The sequence below is a fragment of the Triturus cristatus genome, chromosome 9, assembly GCF_964204655.1.
Source record: "Triturus cristatus chromosome 9, aTriCri1.1, whole genome shotgun sequence".
Classification (NCBI taxonomy): Eukaryota; Metazoa; Chordata; class Amphibia; order Caudata; family Salamandridae; genus Triturus; species Triturus cristatus.
Genome location: NC_140592.1, coordinates 416,687,837 through 416,713,366, shown reverse-complemented (window position 1 = coordinate 416,713,366; position 25,530 = coordinate 416,687,837). Strand labels below are relative to the sequence as shown.

At 45.5% G+C, this 25,530-nt stretch overlaps 1 protein-coding gene across 2 annotated transcripts in view; it reads left to right on the top strand.

The window, feature by feature from the left end:
- Nucleotides 1–25,530, top strand: part of LOC146798073 (cytochrome P450 2G1-like) — a 998,619-nt gene that overhangs the window by 116,442 nt on the left and 856,647 nt on the right. For both annotated transcript variants that reach the window (XM_085625291.1, XM_085625290.1), the window contains exon 2: nt 9,473–9,635. In XM_085625291.1, coding sequence (XP_085481417.1) covers nt 9,473–9,635 — 163 coding nt within the window. The remainder of the gene's footprint in view (nt 1–9,472; nt 9,636–25,530) is intronic.

Below are 25,530 nucleotides of genomic sequence, written 5' to 3'. Positions count from 1 at the left end.
GATCCGGACTCTGATTGAAGGAATCTACCATCTATGCCACGGATCGCTTTGGGAACCCCCTGTTAAATACCTTCCCTGCAGAGGATAGCCACCACAGCTGTTTTTGTAGGTGCAGATGCCCAGGATTGGAGCGGGTATTTAGGGTGAGCCATACAGGAAGTGTCTGCCGTTAACAGATGAATCTCCTGTAAGAAGATAACGTCTGGGTTCTGTTGTAGTACAAAAAGCCAAATTTGAAGATGCTTGTGGGGAGTTAAGAGATTTTACATTAAGGGAGAGGAGTTTCAAGCAGGGTACAGAAGTCATGGTAAGAGCAGACTACATACAAGTGCCATCACGAGTTGTGAGAATAGATTGTAATGTAGAGCCCCCCGACCTTCCCCGTCAAACCTTCATAAAACACAACCAGATTATATCTCAATGCCCAGCACAATGTAAAGAGGAGCCAATACACCAATTAACAGCCCTCGATTGAGAAATGCCGCACTCCTAGTTGCAAGACCCTCCCTCCCTCCAGACAGGAAGGAAAAAAGAAGGAGAAAAGAAAAGGGGGAAGGAAAAAAGATAAGCAAAAGATCCAAACTGAACAACGGCCAACATCGCGAACATGACCTACTCCAGTCTAGGAGCAAGCTAGCCTCAGTGGCACAAGTCATCCCAGAGATGTCACACTCCGAGGAATAGGAGGGGGAGCGGGTCTCAGAGAATCAGCACTGTTGTCAGGAGGTGCACACCGGCACCGCTGCCACGATATATTCAGGGCAAGAAATGAACAAGCAATCAGTATGAAAATCCAACCCCGTCTCCATGGGGAACTGCCGGGGACGAAGAAGAATAATGGCCTTTTGAAGCGTGCTGGTCGTTCAGTTCTACGTAGGCTGAGAATGGGAGGGGGACCGTCCTCAGTCTAGGGATTGAAGGTGTTGGATGATGTTATGTTTGGCTTGAGAAGAGGAGTGCTCCCCCCGCTTAGACAGGCGCTGTGGTTTGCGCACTCTAGCCCATTGTGGTTTCGCTGGCTCTCGTCCCAAAGACGGCAGGCGTGAAGGGCTGGACGGCAGAGAGGTGATCGGCAGGTGGAGTAGTTGAGAGGCCTCCTGAAGGGATTGCAGAACACAGCGCTTGGATTCCCATTGACAGATGAGCACAAAAGGATGGCCCCACTGGTACTGGACGCCCAACTCACGAAGCTTGTCGGTGATGGGATTGAAGTCCCTGTGGCGATGAAGCGTGGTAGGAGCAATGTCCTGGAAGAGTTGTATGGGAGAGACCTTGTTGGTTGAGTTTGACTTGGAGCGTGCTACCGTAAAGATGGCCTCCTTCTCCGTGAAAAAGTGGACCCTGGCCATTATGTTGGGGACCAGACCAGAGTGACCAGGAGGCCCAGACACGCGGTTTGCTCGATTAAGCGCAGGCAGAGAGGCATCGTCATCTTCTCTGATTTTCTGTAGCAGATCTGCAACAAAAGTCCTAATGTCAGAGCACTCTGCCCCAGCCGGGACACCGCTTAGGCGCAGATTGTTACGGTGGCTCTGATTTTCTAAGTCCTCCTGCATAATTTGGAGCTCAATATGTTGCTCCTCCAAGAGGGCCAATTGTTGCCAAAGTTGCTTTTGATCCTCTGTGCGCGCGTCAACCGTCTTCTCAAGATCATCTACTCTCCCTCCAATTTCCTAGACATCTCTCCTGAGCTCCTTAACACAGGTTTGTTCCTCAATTTGGAAAGATCCAATTTCGAACTTGAGTTCTTGCAAAAAGTTGGCCACAGCAGGGGTAGAACCAGGTTTGTTCCACAGGGCCGTCACAGGCTTGTCCTTCATAGGTGCAGCTATGTCCTTCCCAGCCTTAGAACCTTGCATGACCCCTCAAGCACCCACGTGCCGAGTGTGGAGCCAGGGCAGAAGAGTGTATCAGGAGGCCGGGCGCCACCCTCTGTATATAGTAGAAGCCTCCGCAGTGTGGAGGAGGAGGGCAATCCACAGCAAGGCAACAAGTGTCCCCTTAGAGTCTGACGCCCCTCAAGGCCCCACCAAGCAGCACAAGAGGTCCAAGGTCACAAGCAGGATGAGGGAGGCAACCTTGTAAATCCCCTGCAGGTGCGATTGCTCTACCAGCGATCACGCGCGGGGCCGTGCAGGAAATGGAGCCAGGTATGTGACAGGGAGAGGAGGCCACCTGCGGGAATGCGCAGGGAAGGGCACAACAGGAAAGTTCGAGGGGGGCCCGCACTGAACCAGGCCTACAATGCAAGTCACCAGGAGGCCCCAAGGTGTCCGGGCTACAGGGTTCAGGAAAGTAGGATCAGGAGGGTCCCCAGTGGTCGTGCCCCAGGCAGAAGGTGAGGGCTCAGTATAGTTTCAGGGCCTCAAATGCTTTAGGGCTGTAGGGAATGCTCCTCCAGTGAGTTCTTGGTGGAGAGCCCAGGGGGGCAGTAAGGCCAGTCCAGGGTCTAGTTGTGGCATTGGCCGTCAGCAGAAGGAGGAGATGAGTCAGGGGGAGGGAACCGGTGTGAGTCGCCAGACATCTCTTCGCGGAAGACGGCCTGGCAGGACCTCAAGAGGGCTGACCATGTGGTGGGAAGTCAGCCAAGGGCTCCGTGGCCCATTCTCCCGCACCGTGCCGGGAGACCCAAGATGGTGGTGGTCACAGCAGCCATGGAGCGACACACCCTCTCTGCACCAAAGCCATGGGCATGAGCAGCCAGACCTCTGCTCCGATTACCAGGGAGTCAGGCAGTGCTCCCTAGGGTGTCGCTGTATGCCAAAAGCAGGCCCTCACTGTCCAGGAACTCTTCGGGCCTGGGAGACTCAAAATGGCAGCCGCCAACACCCGCGCCGTACCCCGGCACCACAGCCACCAAGAGCACCACCACCAGCAGTCAAGGGAGTGCACCAAACAGGCACAGGATTCCCGATCACCTACGGTGTCCAGGCGCTCCAGGCAGCGTCGCCGGGAAAGCCTTGTTGTCGCAATAAAAGCTTAAAAAGGCAGCGGCTGGCCGGAGCTCTTTCGGCGGGTGTCTCACTCCATGTGTAGTGAGACCACGCCCCCTTGCCTCACTTCTAGATTTAGGGTTGTAATTTACGCGCTTTCTTTTCTGTCTCTCAAACAGTTTTAGCAGTCTTAATTTCCTTATAAGCAAATACAAATAAATCCTTGTTTTTGCATAGTCAAAACCTGACTCCTAACTATAGAAAAATTCCAAAGTTAGAAATTGAGTCTCTGCCCTAAGTAATGTTCCTCCAGTCAGATTATTACTATATCATTGTCCTCTATTATTTGTTGTCGTAGCCACTCTGTAGTTATAGTTAGGATTCCCAGCGATATGAAATCCTTAGATATCTGCTTGCTGAAAGCTTTATAACCACTTGATGGATCTCCATGAAACTTTGCAGGCCTATTCTTTTTTCTGTATGGGATGAAGCTGCAAAGTTTTGTGGTGATTAGTTAAGGGGGTGCAAAGGGGGAGGGGGGGCAAAACTCTTTTTTCAACCAATGCATTTTCATTAGACTTTTTACACAGACCTGACGACAAAATGTCTTAATGGGCTTACATGAAATTTGGCAAGAATCTCCTTTATGGTGGGTTAATGGTCTTCACAGTGAAGCACAGTACATGGCGATGAAGAAACAGAATAGTATTGGTTAATCAAGGACCTCGTAAAATAAAAAGCAGCTATATTGTTTAGACCACACCTTCTCTTTGTTCTGTGTTTTCAATGGAAATATAGATTACTTCTCTTTTTGTTATGCATAGGAAGAACTGAGGGAGTTCAGGAAAGTCTGTAGATGTTAGGGAAAAGTCTTTTTATTGATTTATATATTTTTTTAAAGTTTACAATGTACTGCAGTGAATTTACTAAGAAGTACAACAGTACCGCTTGAAATCTAAAAAGAATTTGACATATGACAAAAGACACTGCATGACATGCCACTCCACTCCATTTTATGACACGTTACTCCACTCCACCCTATGACACGCCACTCCATTCTACATCAATCCACTCCACTCTACATTTCATGCCACTCTATGACATACAACTCCACTCTACAACACTCTACTCCACCCTATGCCCCTCAACTCTACACCACTTTATCCCACACTACGATATGCTACCCTACTCCACTCTATGATATACCACTGTATGACACGCCACTCCGCTCAACTCTATGACATGTCACTCCACTCTACACCACTCCACACCCCTCCACTCTAAGACACTGTACGACACACCACTCTATGACACGCTACTCCACTCTATGCCACTCCACTCTACTCTATGACAAGCTACTCTGCAGAAAGCCACTCCCCTCTTCACCACTCCACTCTACGCCAGTCTACTCTATGCCAGGCTACAACACTCTTCATCATTCTAGAACACTCTATGCCCCTCTACTCTAGGACACTGCTGAATTCTATGTCAATCCACTCTACAACACTCTACTCCACTCTCTGCAACTCCACACTATGACACTCCACTCTTTCACACTCCACACCACAGCACTTCATGCTCCAGTACACTCTCCACCACTCTACTCTATGACACTCCACAGGGTGACACTCTACTCTATGAAATTCTTCTCCATTCAATACTACTCCACTCTGCAACACTATACTCCGCTCTGTGCCACTCCACTCAACTCCTCAACATGATCTTTGAACTTTCACAAAACTACGACAATGCAAAACAAAATAAAAACAATTGATACCATGTTAAACAACATTATGTGATTTCAAACATTTTAAAAAAACACTTTGGAATTCAATTAAAAAATAAAGACTGAGGATGAACTATGGTTAGGAAAACATAATTAATTATTTCTATAGAAAACCAGCTAAAACTACGAGAATCTTAGAATTTCTATACTTATAGTTATAACTTAAATTTATAATATGCACCCCGCCCAAAACATACTATAACTCTTACACCTCCTTATACAGTGTTGTCAACTTGCTAGCCACAGTACATTAACTATAACTCATCCCTATACCATGCACACTCTTCTCATAAATGATGTCATTTAAGATGTTGTGAGTCTTGTTATGAATGCTATCATTTAAAATGCTATAAGTGATGTATTATGAAAGGGTATAAGCAGTACATAAATTGATACTTGTATAGCGCACTACTAACCCGCAAGGGTCTCAAGGCGCTTGTACGAATACCGCTGTGGAACCCATCCTGGCTTTCCCTGTGAGGCATCCACTCCTGGGCACCCCCAAGGTGGAGGCCAGGCATCCTTAGCGTTGTGGGGGCCGTTGTGGAGATTAAGCAAGCTATTGCCCAGAGTTGCAGAGTGGGACTCCATGATTGGAATGGCACCGAGGCGAGAATTATCAGGTCCGTGGAATTTTTGAGCCCAAGACCCGCCGCGGCAGGGAATTGAACCCTGGTCCCGGGCTAGATCTCTGCATCAGGGTCTGCCGCTCTAATCATTGAGCCACACTTCTCCATGGGGATGGTTTGAGTTATATTTACTTTGTGTCCTTAATGACAATTTGCGTGAAGAATTGTCAAGTAAGGGCCAAGAATCGGGGGGGGGGGCGAAAAGTGCCATTATCCATTTTAATTCCCATAGGATTCTTTGTTCTTTGATTCAAAAAGCTGGCTGAACAGAATTACACCAAATCTGCAATGGTGTTAGACCTGACTTGTGGATTGATTCATGGATTCATGACTCTTTTTGAAAAAATAAAGGCCTAACTTCGGCCAACAACTGCCTATTCGCAATCTGGGATTCACAAATCAGCCACTTGTTGGCTGGACATTACAGAAAAACTCAGTTTCGACTGCTATTCCCCAACACGGTGTACTCAGCACTGTTGTTGGAAAAATCAAAATAAATATTTCATAAGGGTGGGAGTTATTACACCATTTGCTCCCAGGCCCATGTGAGGGGGGTAAAAATAAGCAGGTAAAAAAAATGTATCGCCATATTCAGGAATTCTATTCTGGGTATGGACAACCTAGACCCTCCTTGTGTCCTGTAGACCCACCAGCATATGATTTGCTAATCCTAAAAAAATTAATTCTCCCAAGAGTGACAGGTTGGCCACACAAAGTGGCATAAGGTGCTTATAGCCACACATATTTCAACCAATAAAAAACAACACCAAAAATTGAAATGAAATCAAACAATAACACATACTCAAACCAATTAAAGATTCATAGCTTGCAACATTTTTAATCGAGTCAGTTTTATTAAGGGTGAAATTATGGCATGAGCGAGTTATAGTTTTCAAAGCTAGTGCATGGTATGGATTTCACACCGTACACTAGTTTAAATATGTAAGTGTTTTCTCAACCATACCCATGTTTGACTTGTTCCAAGACTACACTGAAGTACATTAACCATTGTTTGGCAGCGCTAAAGCTGTGAATGTACAATTTGTCAATAGCAATGGTCTTACTCTTCTGTGGAGGTGTGTTCGCACTAAGGGTGGGTGGAACTCGCAGAATTTAATTCTGTGGAATACCGGGGAATTACATAAGCTCTCTGCGAGATTCCACTGAGTTCCATCAATGGGAAGAAAAAGGCTTGTCGCTCTGCTTACTCTGTGATTTAGTGGCGTTAGCCTGTTCCATGCTGAAAAATGTGTTCAAACGTCACCACGTGGTGCGCAAGAGCGCACGGCCATTCAAGTTGATTTTGCTGCTGTTTGAGTGGACAATCTACTCAAGAAGCAGCCCTCTGACTGCGGTCACTCGCGACCACCTGTGTTAGAAAATCTCTCTCTAAAACCTACTAGCAACTGGAAATCGAGCAGGGGTGCCTATTCTCACTTGTGTTTGACAGTGGAGCCTTTCAGTAGGTGAATGTCAGCATTTGGGCGGAACTCCAAGTTACAAGAGTAATGTAGAGTTGAAAATTCTGCTGATTCCACGAGCAGAATGAACTTTCCACCTGGCCTAGTTTGTATTATCCTGTACCTCCTTACACTCCTCATTAAATTTCCCTAAACCCTTCCCATTTAGTAGAGGATATTACCCATTTTACCAATATTCCACACACTCCATCACCCAATTGCTACTAAATTGTATACTTATTTTAGCTGAGATTTCTCCCACTTGCTGTCTCCAGCACAAGAGGGTGTGGCATGTTTAAGCTAAGTTTATCTAAATGTGTCAAAGATGTTCTATGGTGGGATGTGGAGATGGGGCGCTCATCAGTTTGCAGCTCTTTCGCAATTACCCGGCTTTGATGTCTTGTGAGCGTGAGGATGAAAGAAGTCTGTCTTGCATGTTCCAGATTTCCAGAGCATTTAATTATTTCATATTCCATGCCATTGCACACATACTGCAAGGCATACAGTGGCGTGGCTTAGAGGGTGGGGAGCCCCCTCCATAACAAAAAACCCAGGGGCCCCAGCACGGCGTGGGCTGCGGGGGCCTCCGTTACGCCCCTTACCAGAACTGGGTCTTTGGCATCTTGCAAGCTTGAAAGATGAACTGGGACTTTGGCATGCATGGGGGTGAAGTGAATTTGGCCATTTGCAGTTTAGGACAGTTTGTTATAATAGGAGTTGGAGCATGCAGCTTTAAATGCTCCCATCTGCCTTTCGATTGGATTAGCATATTGTGCTGCAACTTTGTTTTAAACGCAATCTGTATTGACGCAATGTGGTTGACATTTGTTTGGCTTCTGCTTAACATTGGCAATTACTTCAAATGAAATTCTTTCACTGATAATTCTTTCACAGATTCTTCTCTTTTCTACCAGAACATTTTATGTGTATGTTTCTTTTGCATGCTCTTCAGTTGGATGTCTTTTCATTTTTTTTTTTAAAGAATACCCTCCGTTGTTCACTCTCATTGTAGTTTATGCTTTCCAAACGGAAAAGTCTGTATGCGCTCCTAGTCTGTTTTTAGCAGGTAATGAACTGAAATAGAAGCACATTAAGTGACTTCCCTAAAACCAAACAATTTGCAGTTAAAAGCTTGTAAATATTGAGGTCTTCTCTTGGTTCCAAAAACTACAAACAGGACCCTAGGTTTCATGAGGTACGTATTTTATGTTACGCTGTTTGTAATGCTAGAAGTCAGATCTTTAAGTTGTATAACAAAGGCGTGGTGTCTCTAAAAGGGGCGGGGGTTATGCAATTCGGGGCATGGTGAGAAAACGGAAACTAAATTTATATGATATTCATTGTGCGTCACCTGAACAGTATTTTTTTGGGTTACTCGCTAAGCTTTCTGTTATAGCATTAAGATACATAACACAACAACTGATGTACACCTACAACCAGCCAGGACTAGTGTCAATTACTTTGTTGCAAATAATTAATATTGAAAATGTTTTAATTATAAGACAGTGAATTAAACCATAATGAAGCATGAGAAAGGAGTAGTGGTCTTAAGAGTACCTCAGTGATGGCCATTATGTTCACTCAATGCTAGACATGTATACCCTTTTTCTCGCTACATCTCGTCCATCCATGTTACACCTCATCTCTTTTTTCATCAGCACCCTTTTTTATGACTCTCTCCTGCATTCATTTCCTTGCATCTCCTTCACTTCACTCCCCCCCCCCCCCTTGAACACACAATACTCTCATTCACCTGTAAGCACTGCATTTTCTTTTACTTTCACCTGGTCAATATTTTGACAGCTGTGTACCTCCTTTGAACACATTTGCACAGAATCAAAATGGCACCTGAAATATGTCAACATTGTGCTGTGCGTGAACCAGCGAGGCTAATGATTGAATGGCCATCTATGCTGAACACTTTTCTGACTCACTGACAGGCACCGTGAGACACGTGTATTGCCTTCATCTCAAATCCAGATCTCTCAATCAGGACCGCTATTAACACCCAGAGGCAACTCACTCAAACAATGTGCTATACGAGAGTAGTGGGCTACATGAAAAAAAATACAGAAAAACATCATCCTGGAAACAGCAAACACTTTTATGAAGTGCAAAATAAGGGACAAAAGTAAGAAAATCTCGTGAAGCAAAGAGGTATTAAATCAGTGTTATGAATTACTATAACGTTTTCACCTTTATTATTTAGAAATTATAGAGCTATTGGCCTCTAAAGTTTAGGACATAAATATAGGGCCCGATAGCGACCTATTTCAATGTCTCTTTGTAATTACTACTGGTTCTGAGACCGGGATGGACCTGGCCAGGTTAACGCCATGTTAGAGGTACCATCTTCACTTTCCATGAACATGCAACACCCTTTCCACCTCTAAAATTTAGGAAAATAACACAACCAGATGGAGTGGAGCATAAACTTCTCCAGTCTGGTGGAGTTATCTCTGCATATTTGCAGGTAAGTGGAAGAGCTGGCAGTGTTTTCAATGACAAGGTATCTACAATATATCTGCCTTTAAATTATGCATATAGGCTGCGAGATGTGGGGGTGAGGAATTCACATAATTCACAGTATATTTCCAGTTACTGCTCTGTACTATTTCAAGACTTTAATGCATTTATCACTATTTGTGTTTTATTCAATTTCAGCTTGGTGAAAAATATGGCCCTGTCTACACTATTCATCTGGGTCCTGAGCCAGTGGTGATTCTGTGCAGTTATGATGTAGTAAAGGAAGCACTGAATGATCAAGGCGAGGAATTTGGTGCCAGAGGATCTATGCCACTACTTGAGAAGATAAACAGAGGTCATGGTAAGCAAAAAAACAAAAAAGTCTCAACCTTACTATATTATGATGTAAAATACATAAAACAATGCTAGGGCTTTAAGCATATCGTCTTCTACCAAATATGAATGTTGCCACTCAAATATTCCATAAAATATTTGCTGTTGGGTTGCAGAAAGTAATTACTGATTTGGTGGATGCAGACCCAACCAGCTTCATGTCTAACAAACACTTCCAGGAATCTTGAAAGGTTGGTTCCCATGATGATAAAAACCTTTCTCTGATAATCCAGTGATTTTATTAGATAGAGAATAAGTTTTTGACACATTTAGCTAGACATTCATGTTCAGAGTTTTGTGATGCAAAACAATAGTCCACCCATTATTAAATGGCTAAAGATATTTTACCCAAAATGTTTGGCAAGCAATAAAAGGAGAGCTTTTTTCTTTTAGATTTCTGGGGCTAGAGAGGAGCACCTGACAGGGATGTCTTCCATCCCTACTCCCTTCCACTTTGCTAATAAAACCCCCTGGTTAGAACACTACATACATATTTACAAACTTATTGTGTGGTTGAGGGCAATAGAGAAAAGGTGTTGAGCTGTATGCCAATAACATACTGGTACATCTTTTCAATGAAAGTGGTTAAAAATGACATAATACCTTGGATATAGATAAATTGGTGTCACTTCAACCTATTGCCTGGTCTTAATACTGAAATTCTACTTTACCTTCCGCTGGCTTGAAAAACTGACTGGTTTCGGAATTTAGGGAATTGTGATACAGAGATGTCCTAAATTGAAGACAGAAAGTGTAATGGTTGGCCTTGCAAAGTAGAGATTTGTATTATGCTTCCTATATCGGCTTTGACCAAAGCTGAAATGTTACCATAATCATCCAAGGTTGCATTTTGATCTCAAAAGAATCGTTAAAGACCGCAAAACAAAGTTTACAAATTTTGCCTGGGTTGGACTTGTAGTACAGAGAAACATGAGGTACTGAACTCTTGTGACTGCCTCACTTTGAATTTTATTACTTGACGGTGTTACTACATGATGTCATTGGAAAGATGGCGGAGGGAAACAGCCTAGAGGAAGAACTACTAGGCAAGATGCATGGTCAGACTAGACTGGGAGATTCTAACACGACTAACCTGTGTGTCATCCGTGGGAGTAGATGACACACAGAATGTGGGTAAACAGTTCACTTATATGTGAAGATTACCCCCAATTTAAAAAAAGCATGACTACAACCAGGACTCCACCAATGTCAGAATATAGTATGGTTATCACTAAAGTGGGTGAAAATAACTGAATAAAGATGAGTGTCTGCATTCTAACTCTAATTTATTGATGTTTTTGATGCAAAGGAAACCTAGCATTGTACCCTGACTAACGCAACTAGAGATACATGGAATACATTGCTAAAACATCCTAGTGGAATTCAGTATCCTGAAGGGTATGCTGGACCTCATCTGTGGAGATAGAATGATATCTACATTATAGTTGGACTGAGTGCAGATACTAGGACAACACTACTGTACATAAAAAAAGATGTGGAAAATATGCCAAAGAAAGAAGGTGGAGTGGAAGAGAAAGTGTTTAGGTGTTAATAAAGTGCTGTGTTTAAGCTTGCTCAGTTTAGTAAATTGCACGAAACCTGAATGACCCAATAAGACTGCACAAAATCAATGCACCTGCAATGGGGAGATGCGTTAAACGCATTCTCACAAAGTCAGCATTCTTTTGTTGATTTTGGAACGGCCCTAAATTACTTACTTCCAGGAGTAAATAACTACAACCAATGGCCCCAACTCCGTCAGTCCGTAGGTGTAGGGTTTCCAACAGTGGGGTCAGCAGGGCATAGTCATAGGAGACATGACGGCCCTCTTCACTATAAATAGGGCAGTTGGACCATCAATGGAGAAGGTACTCCACCACAAATGTGCATTGGTCAAACTCAAATCAGGCCCTAATTCTGAAAGCAATAAATTGCACCAAGGAGAGTCAGCAAATCTGTACCAGGGGTGCAAAAACTCAGCAGCTATGAAATCCAGTTCAGTCCCATTTGGAGCTTTTATCTGGGAGTGACCACTTCACTCTATTTATTCACAGGCACTGTTGCTAGTCCTGGGCTTCCAACCCACAATTAGTTACTTTCAGGTATGTGAGTCTTATTAGCTAAGTGGAAGCAAACCAACCCTAACACACCTATAGTGAGTTTGTTTTTCACATTAAAGCCCAGGATTAAAAACAGTGCCTGTGATGACCTGGAGTGAGGTGATCACCCTACTTTTGGCATAAAAACCAACAACTTTAGTGAGAGATTGATTGTGATGTATCCATCTTGAAGAAACCCTTGCCAGCCAAAAGCTTGATACTTGCCCCACTGAAATACTTTACATTTCATAAAGAATTCTGAATCTTCAGATAAAAAACGTTGATAGTTGCAACCAGCCCTGTGCATCTGACCACTGCTATTTTGCAAGCAGCTTGAAACCATGCTTGTAGGACCTGACATCTTTGGTTCGTAGTCCCCGATACTTCTTACCTTTACCCTTCCTGTTTTGTTGAATTCGTTTTTTTGGCCTCAGGACTCTGCACACTTTACCACTGCTCTTCAGGGTTAAAGTGCTTGTGCTCTCTATTTTAAATATGGTATAATTGGCTGACAACAAATTGGCATATTTAATTTACTTGTCAGTCCCTACTACCTTTTCCCAGGGACTGTAAATTAAGTGCCACCCACTTAAGTAGCCCTTTGAAACCCACTCTCAGACCTTCCATTGCAGTTTATGTGGGCAGTTTTAGACTGACATTTTGACTTGCCAATATACAACCTTCTTTTTTAATACATATAAATCACCCCTAGGCTAGGCCCTAAACAGCAGGGGTAGGCAGAACACATGGAGTTTTACTTCACAGAATTTTGTAGAGTTACATGAAAACTAGGCCTGGGCGGCAAATTCCGTTCCGCTCGCGTAATTTGCGTAATTTGCGTAATTTCGCGTTCCGCGGACAACGCAAAATTGCTCAAAAGTCTGCTTTCCGCGATTTCGCGAAATTTTTGCTTGTTCGCGTTCTCAAAATGCGTGTTTGCGAGATATTTCTCCCCGAGCATGCAAACAGCAATTGTGAACAGGAAAAAAGCATCGCGAACAAGCAATTCCGCGTGTTCGCGGAATTTCTGCGTGTTCGCGGAGATTTTTTACCGTTTTGCGGAGATTTGCGTAACGCAATTTCGCAAATTCCGCCCACCCCTAAGAAAACTCTGCAAGATTCCACAGAGTTCTGCCAATGGGCATAAAATATACATGTTACGCTGCAATTTAGCACCGGTAGTGCACGCAGCGCTCAACAATCAGCGCAAACGGCACCATGCGGTAGTCAAGAGCGTATGGCCATTTCAGTTGATTTTTCTGCCACTTGAATAGAAAATCTACTCAAGCAACAGCAAATCTACTCAAGAAGCAATCCTCTTACCATTACCGATCAAACTGCCCACATTCGAAAATTGCACTAGGGGATGCCAAATCACACTCATGCTCCCCAGTTCACATTTCTAGAGCCTTTCAGAAATCAAATTTTGCCACAAGGCGATTGGCAGAATTTAGCAAGAACTCCGCATTATAAGTGTAATTAGGAGTCGCCAAAATTCTGCCAGTTTTGAGGGCGGAAAGTACTAAACAGCCCATAGAGCAGGGTGCTTTGTATTTAAAAAGTTTGACATGTACGTTTAAGTTTTACATGTTCTGGTAGTGAAAGACTCTCAAGTTCGTTTTTCACAATTGCAAAGCCTACCTCTCCCATAGGATAATACAGCCTTATCTTACTACGTTTAATAAGTGATAACTTTTGGTTGGGAGCAGGTAGGAATGTCATGTTTGGGTCTGAGGAATTATAATTTAAAACTATCTTTAGTGGTAAAGTCAGATTTTTAGTGACAATTCTGAAAATGCCACTTTTAGAAAGTTACACATGCCAATACTACCTTTTATTCACCAATACTAGTTTAGTCCGTGGTCACATAATCAAATTGATGTGATCACCATTTATTTTTCAGTCTTTTTTTTCACAATTGTTTGCAAATTCCAACATTTCTCGTTCTATTTATCAAATTATCATAATCATAAAATCATACACAGCACATATATAACACACCTTACACAGACTTCTCACATCAACACCATACAAAACCAGAACAAATAAAACTTGTTTCTATTAAAAAAAAAAACAATTGAGTTTGTGTTCTGACTTTGCTAAGCCTATAAGGAGCCTCCTTATTAATCATATATTTAATGCTACTCTCTTTGGACTATGAAACCATACAGTGCTACAATAAAGACTCATATGGAAATAAAAAATACACTTCTTTGTTCAATCACAACCCTGAGCCTCACTGTCTCTGGTTTGAAATGCACTTGATGGTTACAAAAACTGTTGACGCGTTTTGAACCCCTTAAGTATTCTAGGGTTTTCTTCAGGACTCAGAAAAAATTAGCACTGTGAAGAGAAAAATAAAAACAATAGACACATTTCAACGACCTGTAAATCCAACCGCAACTCCATTCATTCTCACACTTACACTACACCACACTGCTGCTACCTTATCCAACATCTTTTATGGCACTTTCCAACTTCCTGAACACCAATCCGTGATCAACTGTTGTTTATTTCTACCTCACAGAAACACTTCCTGTTTAACAAAGGTACTTACTCACTCTTAATGATCCGGAGTCAGTTCTTCTTACTTATAAAGCACAGCCTGGCAGTGGAACCCTTCAAAGCTAACCTCTTCCTTCCGTCCTGCAAAACCGATGAAAGCGAAGCATGGGATTTTATGTATTTTCATTACAGAAAGCTGGCTTCAACAACTCCAATTACACAAAGCCATTAAAGGCCGAGCAGGCTATTTAAATTGCTCAAAAGCCACCAAGCAGTGATGTGTCTATTTCATACTGGCCTCCAACCTCAAATCTGAAAAAAACGGGAAAAAAGAAAGATGTAACCAAGTTTCTTAGCAGCATTAACGCAAGCACTTTTCAAAGATGAGCCGAATACAAGCTCGTTCAGATTAATCAATATCATGCTTTATCTTTCTGGCATGATTCAGACACTTCAAAAACTATCCCACTATCTGTGTTAAAACACTTACATTGTTTCATGGAATTTTCTTTACTCCAGCTGGCGGCTGCCAACCTTCTTTCCATTGAACGATTCAAATTAACTTCCTATTCAAAAGCACACCCTTTTTCAATCCTGATTGGGAGTACCACTGAGGGCATTGCCTTTTTCGACGTTCTTCTACACATGGTGCATACAATTTCATTTTGAAGCGGTTTTAAAACGGATTATCACAAAAAATTGTATTTGGTAGCAAAGTTGAACAAATCATTGACCATACCGTTGTTTGTTTTAAAGAAACAACAAAGCATATGGAATCAAGTGGTTCATGCCACCATCCAGCAACCATCAGTCAAAAGTGATCTGCAACATCTTTGGATTTTAACACCGGCAGAAGGGCACCACAAATGTGAAATGTGTATTTGTTAAAATCAGACCATGGAAGGATCTGAGTTCACATACTGAAATGTAACATAGAAACACAAAACATTTTCCAATTATAAAACTGAAAATGGGGTCTATGGGGTTAAGTTCCCCTGTGAGAAATTTCACCAAAGAATGACATTAAACACATCCAAAATATGATGAAAAGTTTGTACAACACTGCTAGTAAATCATTGGACTGAAAAACAACATGCAGAAAATGATCCCATTTGATTCTACACTTCAACACAGTAAATGATGGGTTGAATGAAATTACGGAGCATCAAAACCTTTGAGGACTTTCCCCTCTTTGGTAACTAAAAATGAATGTACAAAGTTTTGCACTAAATTACGATCAGGGTCTACCATTCCCATAATGCATCAAAATGGAATTTTATTCAGCATGTGTCGATCTACACCATAAAAGACGAAGCCTTTGGTGGTACTAGCAATCAGAATGGGAAAAGGGTGTGCTTTTAAATAGGGAGTTTTGATAATTTGAATCATTCAATACGAAGCAAATTGGCAGCCGCAAGCTTGGGTGAAGAAAATTCCATGAAACAATGTAAGTGTTTTAACATGCAGGGGCAGCCGGCATGGCTCGCGGGTGGGGGGCAGATGCGGGGGTCATGAGGTGGGGCTGTTTGTTGCAGGGGGTGTCGTGCGGAGGTGAATAAGGGAAAATAACAAAAAAAAGGTGAACTTACCTTGAGGCCGGGTACCACATCTTCTCTGCTGCTGCTCTCCTGCCTCCTACAGGAACAGGAAGCACTGCAGCGCTGTGATTGGTCTGAATGCCGTGACACAGCGCCCAGCCAGGGGCTGGAGGGGTGGGCATGTTCTCCATACAGGCTGTATTGCATGGAGGACAGGGAAGTGCACATGACTGTTTTAGGTGGCCCAAGAGGGCCGACCAAACAGTCACTGTGCACTCGGGAGTGGGCAAACCACTCCTCCCCTGCTCTCAGAGCAGCATTACCCACCGCAGACGGACATAAACCATGAAATGATAATAACTAAGTTATTATCATTTTATGTTTCTAAAGTTGGCACTGCTGTAAAGCAGCGGGGCAACGCTCCTCCGAGATAGCGGAGAAGCCACCACTGAATAACACGGATAGCGATATAGTTTCTGAGGTGTCTGAATCATGCAGGGAAGATAAAGTGTGACATTAATTTAATCTGAGCAAGCTCGTATTTGGCTCATCTTTGAAAAGTACTTGTGTTAATTGTGCAAAGAAACTTACTTACAACTTTCTTTTTTCACGTTCATTTCGGATCATAGATTGGAGGCCAGTATGAAATAGACACATAACTAGTTGATGACTTTTAAACAATTCAAGCAGACTTCAGGGTATTTAGAGTAAGTTATGGCTTTGTTTAATTGGAGTTGTTAACCCCTTCTGTGCCTATGACGAGCTGGACTCATCATGGAGCACAGTCGCGCTGTGCCCATGACGAGTCCAGCTCGTCATGACACCCACCCACGGGGGAAGCGCTGGCGCTCCCCCCGTGAGTGGTCGATCTTTTTTTTTTTATTGGGAAGGCAGGGGAAGACCTTCCCCTGCCTTCCCCCGCCCCCCACCCCCGCGTCATCAATGACGTCAACGTGCGAGCCGCGCTGACGTCATCGGAGTTTTCCCATTTGTTCTCCGAGGCACAGGAAGCCATTTGCTTCCTGCGCGTCGGAGAGTGCAGGTGAGTTTTGGGGCTGGGGAGGGGGGATTTTGTTGTCATCGTTGATTTTTGCGGGTTGGGGCACTGTGTAGGGGGAGGTCGAAGCCATGCTGCAAGGCTCGGCTTCGTTCGTGTTTTTTGTCAGTTGCTTCCCTGCGAAATGGATCCAAAAAAGAAAAAACGCTCTGCCGAGTAATGCCCTTCTTCTGATCTTTACTATTACAAAGTGCAGCAGGATGGAGAGATTTAGAAGATATTATATGGGAAATAAATACACAACGAAATAAAGCAAGACAGAGGGGTTGCAAAGTGGCCAGATTATTTTTTTTACATCCAAATACACCAGCATCACTTTACACAGTTTGCCAGTGAAGTGCTACTTTCGTTTTCTCGTCTTTCTTTGAACAGCATTGTGCTCTGCCGAGTAATGCCCTTCTTCTGATCTTTACTGTTACAAAGTGCAGCAGGATGGAGAGAGTTAGAAGATATTATATGGGAAATAAATACACAGCTAAATAAAGCAAGACAGAGGGGTTGCAAAGTGGCCAGATTGTTTTTTTTTACATCCAAATACACCAGCATCACTTTACAGAGTTTGCCAGTGAAGTGCTACTTTCGTTTTCTCGTCTTTCTTTGAACAGCATTGTTGTTTCCAGGTTGGGAGAGTGTACCATTCCTGGAAGTACTGGAATACCTCGTTGTTTTTCTTCAGGGTGGGGGCACTATGTAGGGGGAGGTCGAAGCCATGCTGCAAGGCTCGGTTTCGTTCGTGTTTTTTGTCTGTTGCTTCCATGTGAAATGGATCCAAAAAAGAAAAAACGCTCTGCCGAGTAATGCCCTTCTTCTGATCTTTGCTATTACAAAGTGCAGCAGGATGGAGAGAGTTAGAAGATATTATATGGGAAATAAATACACAACTAAATAAAGCAAGACAGAGGGGTTGCAAAGTGGCCAGATTTGTTTTTTTTACATCCAAATACACCAGCATCACTTTACAGAGTTTGCCAGTGAAGTGTTACTTTCGTTTTCTCCTCTTTTTTTGAACAGCATTGTTGTTTCCAGGTTGGGAGAGTGTACCAATTCCTGGAGGTACTGCAATCCCTGGTTGATAGGTGAATTGGAAAACACAATGTGCACCATGTCTCTGTGTTTATGGATGTGGTCTTTTTATACCATACTGCTTATGTTTTGTAAGGATGTAAGCAATGGACAGTGAAACGGTTCCCTTCAGGGCCCTTTAGTCATGTCCATAACTTTTCAGGTGAAACCACTCGCTGACTTGTTAATAGTTAGCGAGAGATTGTTTAGGTAACCATGTTGTTTCTGCTTACATTTCACATGCTTTGCATTCCCTATGAGTGTTTTTTTTTTTTTTAGGCAGCGTATTACTCTTATCAAGTGCATAATTTGAATTGAGCCACATCCAAGTGTTTATAGCGGGCACAATTAGGTTATAGCTGAAGGCAGTGCGAGTTTCTCTCAGTGGGCAAGTATGGCGTTCAGTGGGGATGTGGCACTATGGCCGGAGCTGTTGAATTTGGAACTGGGGAACCGGGTTCAGCATTCATGACCAGTCCACCACACCACTGTACTGAGGGAGCACATTCCCATGCTAGACTGTAGAAGGCCCCAATAGACCTTAGAAGGCTTGATGTCTTAGCACAAGCAGGTGTACTGTAGTGGTGTCAATTGTGGGTTATCCTTGAAGGCCTGTCCACCACAATCCATACTGAAGTTCATCTCCAGTGTTGCTGACAGGCCTACGAAGCAGCACACCCTAGAGCAACAGTGACCCAGTCGCTGTGACTGTCACTGAGGTCACATGAACCTTGAGCAGGTTAGGGCGATGCGAATGGTGTGACCTCACTGGGTACCTATTTCGGGTGGGTGTTTACATTGTGCTGAGGGGATTACCAGGTAATTATTCACGCAGCTCTCTGATGGATGTCACATGAGGTAAAATACTGCAATAAATGGCAGACACTCTGAAAACAAGAGCAAACGTTATGTTACATGAGGCAATGGTGGTAATTGTGCATGGATCAAAAGCAAACAAAATACAAGAGGTAGCAAACAATACGTTACAAGAGGAAAAGTGACATGTGTGCAAGTTACAAAAGAGTACAAAGTACAAGTAGAGGTATAAAAGTGCAATAAATGGCAGACACTCAAAACACAGGAACACACTGGGAAGGCACTTCTACGGGCATGGAGAACAGAATTTCTTATAATGTAAAGACTTCCTTCAGACAATAGAGAGGGTGTGAATTAAGTTTGGAAGTGTCTTTGCAGGAGGAGAACTTTGAGGTCAGTTTTGAAGGACTGGGAAGATGGAGGGGGTGGTCCGGAGCTGAGGCGGAGTTCCAGATTCTCGCCACGTTGCTTGTAAAGGATTGGGCCATCGATCTTTCCTTCTTGACAGTAATGTTTTTTTCTCCTTTTTATTCTAGTCTAAAGCTTTTGATTCCGGTTTCGACAGTGCTTGTTCTGCAGTTTTGTGTAGTTGCATTGTTTTGGTAAGAAAAAAGTTATTTTATCCACAATGTCCTGCAAACCTCAAAATGTCTGTCACATTTTCCTTGCAATATTGTGCTGAAATTCTCACGCTGTAGAAACGCACAATGTCAAAACGATCTGGTTTTGCAAGGGGGTCAACTGTCTTTTTGGCCCGTGCTCGGCGGCCATCTAGGAAAACCTACCAAACCCACACATTTCTGAAAACTAGACACCCGGGGGCTTTCAGGGAGGTATAGCTTGCGTGCATCCCCCAATGTTTCCTTACCCAGAATCCCCTGCAAACCTCAATTTTAGCTGAAAAAATCACTTTTTTCACACATTTTTGTGTGGGAAAGTTGTGGCATCACCGGGCTCACTCAAATTTCCCACCTCCCAGCGTTCCCCTGGGTCTCCCGGTAAAAATGGTGCCTCACTTGTGTGGGAGGCCCAAGTACCCGCGACAGGCAAGGGCCCAAAACGTAGTGATGCGACATTTGGGATAGTCAATGTTGATGTCACATCACTACGTCACAAAAATGTGTGAAAAAAGTGATTTTTTTCAGCTAAAATTGAGGTTTGCAGGGGATTCTGGGTAAGGAAACGTTGGGGTATCCATGCAAGCCATACCTCCCTGGAATCCCCCGGGTGTCTAGTTTTCAGAAATGTATGGGTTTGGTAGGTTTCCCTAGATGGCCGCCGTGCACCGGGCCAAAAACCCAGGTGACCCCCTTGCAAAACCAGGTGGTTTTGAGATAGGCAATTTTGATGTTACCTCACTACGTTTTGCGCCGTTTCCTGTTGCGGCACTAGGCCAACACACACAAGTGAGGTACCAGTTTTACCAGAAGACCCAGGGGAATGCTGGGAGGTGGGAAATTTGAGTGAGCCCGGTGATGCCACAACTTTCCCACACAAAAATGTGTGAAAAAAGTGATTTTTTCAGCTAAAATTGAGGTTTGCAGGGGATTCTGGGTAAGGAAAAGTTGGGGGATCCATGCAAGCCATAGCTCCCTGGAAGCCCCCGGGAGTCTAGTTTTCAGAAATGTATGGGTTTGGTAGGTTTCCCTAGATGGCCGCCGTGCACCGGGCCAAAAACCCAGGTGACCCCCTTGCAAAACCAGGTGGTTTTGAGATAGGCAATTTTGATGTTACCTCACTACGTTTTGCGCCGTTTCCTGTCGCGGGCACTAGGCCAACACACACAAGTGAGGTACCATTTTTACCGGGAGACCCGGGGGAACGCTGGGTGGTGGGAAATTTGAGTGAGCCCGGTGATGCCACAACTTTCCCACACAAAAATGTGTGAAAAAAGTGATTTTTTCAGCTAAATTTGAGGTTTGCAGGGGATTCTGGGTAAGGAAAAGTTGGGGGATCCATGCAAGCCATACCTCCCTGGAAGCCCCCGGGTGTCTAGTTTTCAGAAATGTATGGGTTTGGTAGGTTTCCCTAGATGGCCGCCGTGCACCGGGCCAAAAACCCAGGTGACCCCCTTGCAAAACCAGGTGGTTTTGAGATAGGCAATTTTGATGTTACCTCACTACGTTTTGCGCCGTTTCCTGTTGCGGCACTAGGCCAACACACACAAGTGAGGTACCATTTTTACCGGAAGACCCAGGGGAATGCTGGGAGGTGGGAAATTTGAGTGAGCCCGGTGATGCCACAACTTTCCCACACAAAAATGTGTGAAAAAAGTGATTTTTTCAGCTAAAATTGAGGTTTGCAGGGGATTCTGGGTAAGGAAAAGTTGGGGGATACATGCAAGCCATAGCTCCCTGGAAGCCCCCGGGAGTCTAGTTTTCAGAAATGTATGGGTTTGGTAGGTTTCCCTAGATGGCCGCCGTGCACCGGGCCAAAAACCCAGGTGACCCCCTTGCAAAACCAGGTGGTTTTGAGATAGGCAATTTTGATGTTACCTCACTACGTTTTGCGCCGTTTCCTGTCGCGGGCACTAGGCCAACACACACAAGTGAAGTACCATTTTTACCGGAAGACCCAGGGGAATGCTGGGAGGTGGGAAATTTGAGTGAGCCCGGTGATGCCACAACTTTCCCACACAAAAATGTGTGAAAAAAGTGATTTTTTCAGCTAAAATTGAGGTTTGCAGGGGATTCTGGGTAAGGAAACGTTGGGGGATCCACACAAGTCATACCTCCCTGGAAGCCCCCAGGTGTCTAGTTTTCAGAAATGTATGGGTTTGGTAGGTTTCCTTAGATGGCCGCCGAGCACCGGGCCAAAAACCCAAGTGACCCCCCTTGCAAAACCAGGTGGTTTTGAGATGGGCAATTTTGATGTCGCCTCACTACGTTTTGGGCCCTTGCCTGTCGCGGGTACTTGGGCCTCCCACACAAGTGAGGCACCATTTTTACCGGGAGACCCGGGGGAACGCTGGGTGGTGGGAAATTTGAGTGAGCCCGGTGATGCCACAACTTTCCCACACAAAAATGTGTGAAAAAAGTGATTTTTTCAGCTAAATTTGAGGTTTGCAGGGGATTCTGGGTAAGGAAAAGTTGGGGGATCCATGCAAGCCATACCTCCCTGGAAGCCCCCGGGAGTCTAGTTTTCAGAAATGTATGGGTTTGGTAGGTTTCCCTAGATGGCCGCCGTGCACCGGACCAAAAACCCAAGTGACCCCATTGCAAAACCAGTTGGTTTTGAGATAGGCAATTTTGATGTTACCTCACTACGTTTTGCGCCGTTTCCTGTCGCGGGCACTAGGCCAACACACACAAGTGAGGTACAATTTTTCTCGTAAGACTTTGGGGAACGCGGGGTGGGTGGAAATTTGTGGATCCACGCAGATTCCGGAACTTTCCATGACAGAAATTTGGGGAAAATGTGTTTTTTGACAATTGTTTAGGTTTGCAAGGGATTCTGGGTAACAGACCCTGGTGGGAGGCAGTCAAGTCACCCCATCCTGGATTACCCTGGGTGTCTGGTTTTCAAAAATGTATAGGTTTTCTAGGTTTCCCAAGGTGCCCGCAGAGCTAGGGTTCAAAAACTACAGCTAGACATTTTGCCAAAAAAGGGTAATTGTTCACTGCGAAATTGAGGTGTGACCACGTTGTGTTTTGCACCGTTTCCTGTCGCGGGCACTAGGCCGACCCACACAATTGAGGTACTGTTTTTCTCATAAGCCTTTGGGGAACGCGGGGTGAGTAGAAATTTGTGGATCCACGCAGATTTCGGAACTTTCCACGACAGAAATGTGGGGGAAATTTGTTTTTTTTGACAATTTTTTAGGTTTGCAAGGGATTCTGGGTAACGGACCGTGGTGGGAGGCAGTCAAGTCACCCCATCCTGGATTCCCCTGGGTGTCTAGTTTTCAAAAATGTATAGGTTTGCTAGGTTTCCCAAGGTGCCCGCAGAGCTCGGGTTCAAAAACTAGAGCTAGGCACTTTGCAAAAAAAGGGTAAATTTTCACTGCGATATTGAGTTGTGACCACGTTGCGTTTTGCGCCGTTTCCTGTCGTGGGCACTATGCCTACCCACAAAAGTGAGGTACCATTTTTATCGGGAGACTTAGGGTAATGCAGATTTGTAAAGGAACTGTTATTATCTATTGACTTTCGATGCATTTCTGCCTTCCAAATGAAAGATATTGTGTAAAAAAGAAGTCATTCTAAAAAATGATTGATAATTCTCATGCTAGTATGAGTATTCCCAATTTCAGAAATGTGCAAATATCTACTGTTTCTAAACTCTATATATTGTTCCCATTTCAGAAATACATAGGTGTCTTTCATACCGATTTTTCCATGTACACATTTTTACAGAATAATTACTATATACCCGGTACATAATAAAAAACCATTGCAAGTTACTGCTCAGTTTTTGGCTCTGGGTTCGTCGGGTTCTTGGTGAATGTTGGAAGGCGGACCTCAGGGGAGTCAGAGAGACCACCCAGAGGGGCCCCCACACTGCACGAAGTAGCCGAGCGCTGCTGAGAAGCCTCCTAGGAGAGGTCCTTCTCCTATAACGTACTAGCACAGTAACACCACCACACAGGACTCGAGGATGTTTATCAAGACGAGCAGTTCTTTATCAGCATCTAAGAAGTTACGGTTATCGATATGTACAAGGGGGATTGAGGGATCCACAAGAGTCTCAAAGTCTCGGGTAGGGATGGGGTAGCGGGACAATCTTTAGTAGCAGCTTGGTACGAGAGTACCCTGGGCCCAGTTCTTGATCCTCAAGCTGGAGGGACTCCGGGTCTCGGAGTGGTCGAGCCGTCAGCAGGGCTCTGGCGATCAGCTCGTGGAGTTCGAGCCGCGACCAGGTCAGCAGGGCTCTTAAGGTGTTTCAGTTCAGCTCGAGCCGCGACGACGTCAGCAGGGCTCCGAGGGAGGTTTCAGTGAGGTTGGGCCGTGACAGCGTCAGCAGGGCCCCGATGTTCCGTGAGGTTCCTTGTCTCAATAAGGTGGAGCCGCGACGCAGTCAGCAGGGCTCGTGGTATAGTCTCAAGCAAGAGTTCTTCTCCGTAGGGTCAGCCGCGATTCCATCAGCAGGGCTCTTGACTCCGGGATACAACTACTGTCCCATTGCGGGGTTGCCCCAGATATAGGTCTGGAGCCTTTTGATGTCCGGACCCTTGCGCTTGGGGGGCGGAGAGGCCGCGCTGGGAGAGGCCAGATGCCCAGCGGGAGAGGTGCCAGGCCCGGGGAGGCCGGAGGACGATCGCACCTAGGTGTTGAGGGACGGTGGGGGGATCCCATTGAAACTCTCCTCCTCCGGGAGTGGTGAAGTGGCCATGCGGTGCCCCCTGGCCAGATCTTGGTGCCTCGATGTCGGGGCTTTGCTGGGGCCGAGGCCGGAGGGAGCCGGGCTGCGTGGGCTGGTGCATGGAGCAAGCATGGGGGAGGGGACCCCGAAGGGATGAGGGGTCCCTGTGCGGCCTGGAAAAGGGGGCCGCTGAGGCAGGTGTAGGAAAACGGGTACAATCCAAAGGGGGCCTCGAAGGGAGGAGGGGTCCCTGGCGGCCTGAAAGGGCGGCCCGTGTAGGCCAGTGCGGGGGACGAGCACAATCCAAGAGGGTTAAGACCACGCCACGAGGCCGGGTCCAACAGGCGTCCCCCCCAGCCGAAGGCAGGGAGAGTCACCCATTTCCTTGGGGTTTCTCCTCATCGAGGCGGAAGAAGCGGGACAGGCCGTCGGCGTTGGCGTGGTCATTGCCGGGCCGGTGTTCAACAGAGAAGTCCATCCCTTGCAGCGAGATGGACCATCGCAGCAGCTTGGGGTTCTCGCCCCTCATTTGCATTAACCACCGCAAGGGCCGGTGGTCGGTCTGGACCCGGAAGTGGGTGCCGAAGAGATAGGGCCGGAGCTTTTTGAGGGCCCACACTACAGCGAAGGCCTCCCGCTCAATGGTGCTCCACCGCTGCTCCCGGGGCAGCAGCCGTCGGCTGATGAAGGCCACGGGTCTGTCGAGTCCCTCCGAATCTACCTGGGACAGGACGGCCCCAATTCCATATTCGGAGGCGTCCGTCTGCACCACGAACTCCTTGCTGTAGTCAGGGGCCTGTAGCACGGGGGCTGTGCACATCGCCGTTTTGAGAGTCTTGAAGGCCGTCTGGCAGCGGGGGGTCCAGTGTACCTTCTTGGGCTGCTTTTTTGACGTGAGCTCTGTGAGGGGGCCAACAATGCTCCCATAGTCTCTGATGAATCACCGGTAGTACCCGGTGAGGCCCAGGAAGGCCCGGACAGCTGTCTGGGTGGTGGGGGGTTCCCACGCCTGGATGGCATCAACTTTCGGTTGGAGGGGAGCCAACACCCTGGGCCTCTGTCTAGAGGCCGTTGCTAAGTGGATGCAATCGTCCTGTCTCAAACTTAACGGGGAGAAGACAGAGATTATGCTATTGGGTAACCCTTCTCCGACCATTTTGACATCAATTTGGCCCACCTGCCTTGGTGCTCCCCCCCCTCCCAAACCACAGATAAAGAGTCTGGGAATCTGGCTCGATAAAGTGCTGGACTTCTCGGTCCAGGCTACCAAAACTGCCTCCACGTGTGTCGGCCTAATGAAAATGCTTCGCAAAGTACTCCCTCTGCTTCCTTTCCAGGCGAGGAGAATCATGGTTCAGGCCCTGATACTCTCCCGCCTGGACTATGGAAACGCGCTATATCTGGGTGCCCCGGCTTCAGGGACCAACAGGCTCCAAGTCACGCAAAACTGCGCCACCCGATTATTATTCAACATCCCCCGCTGGC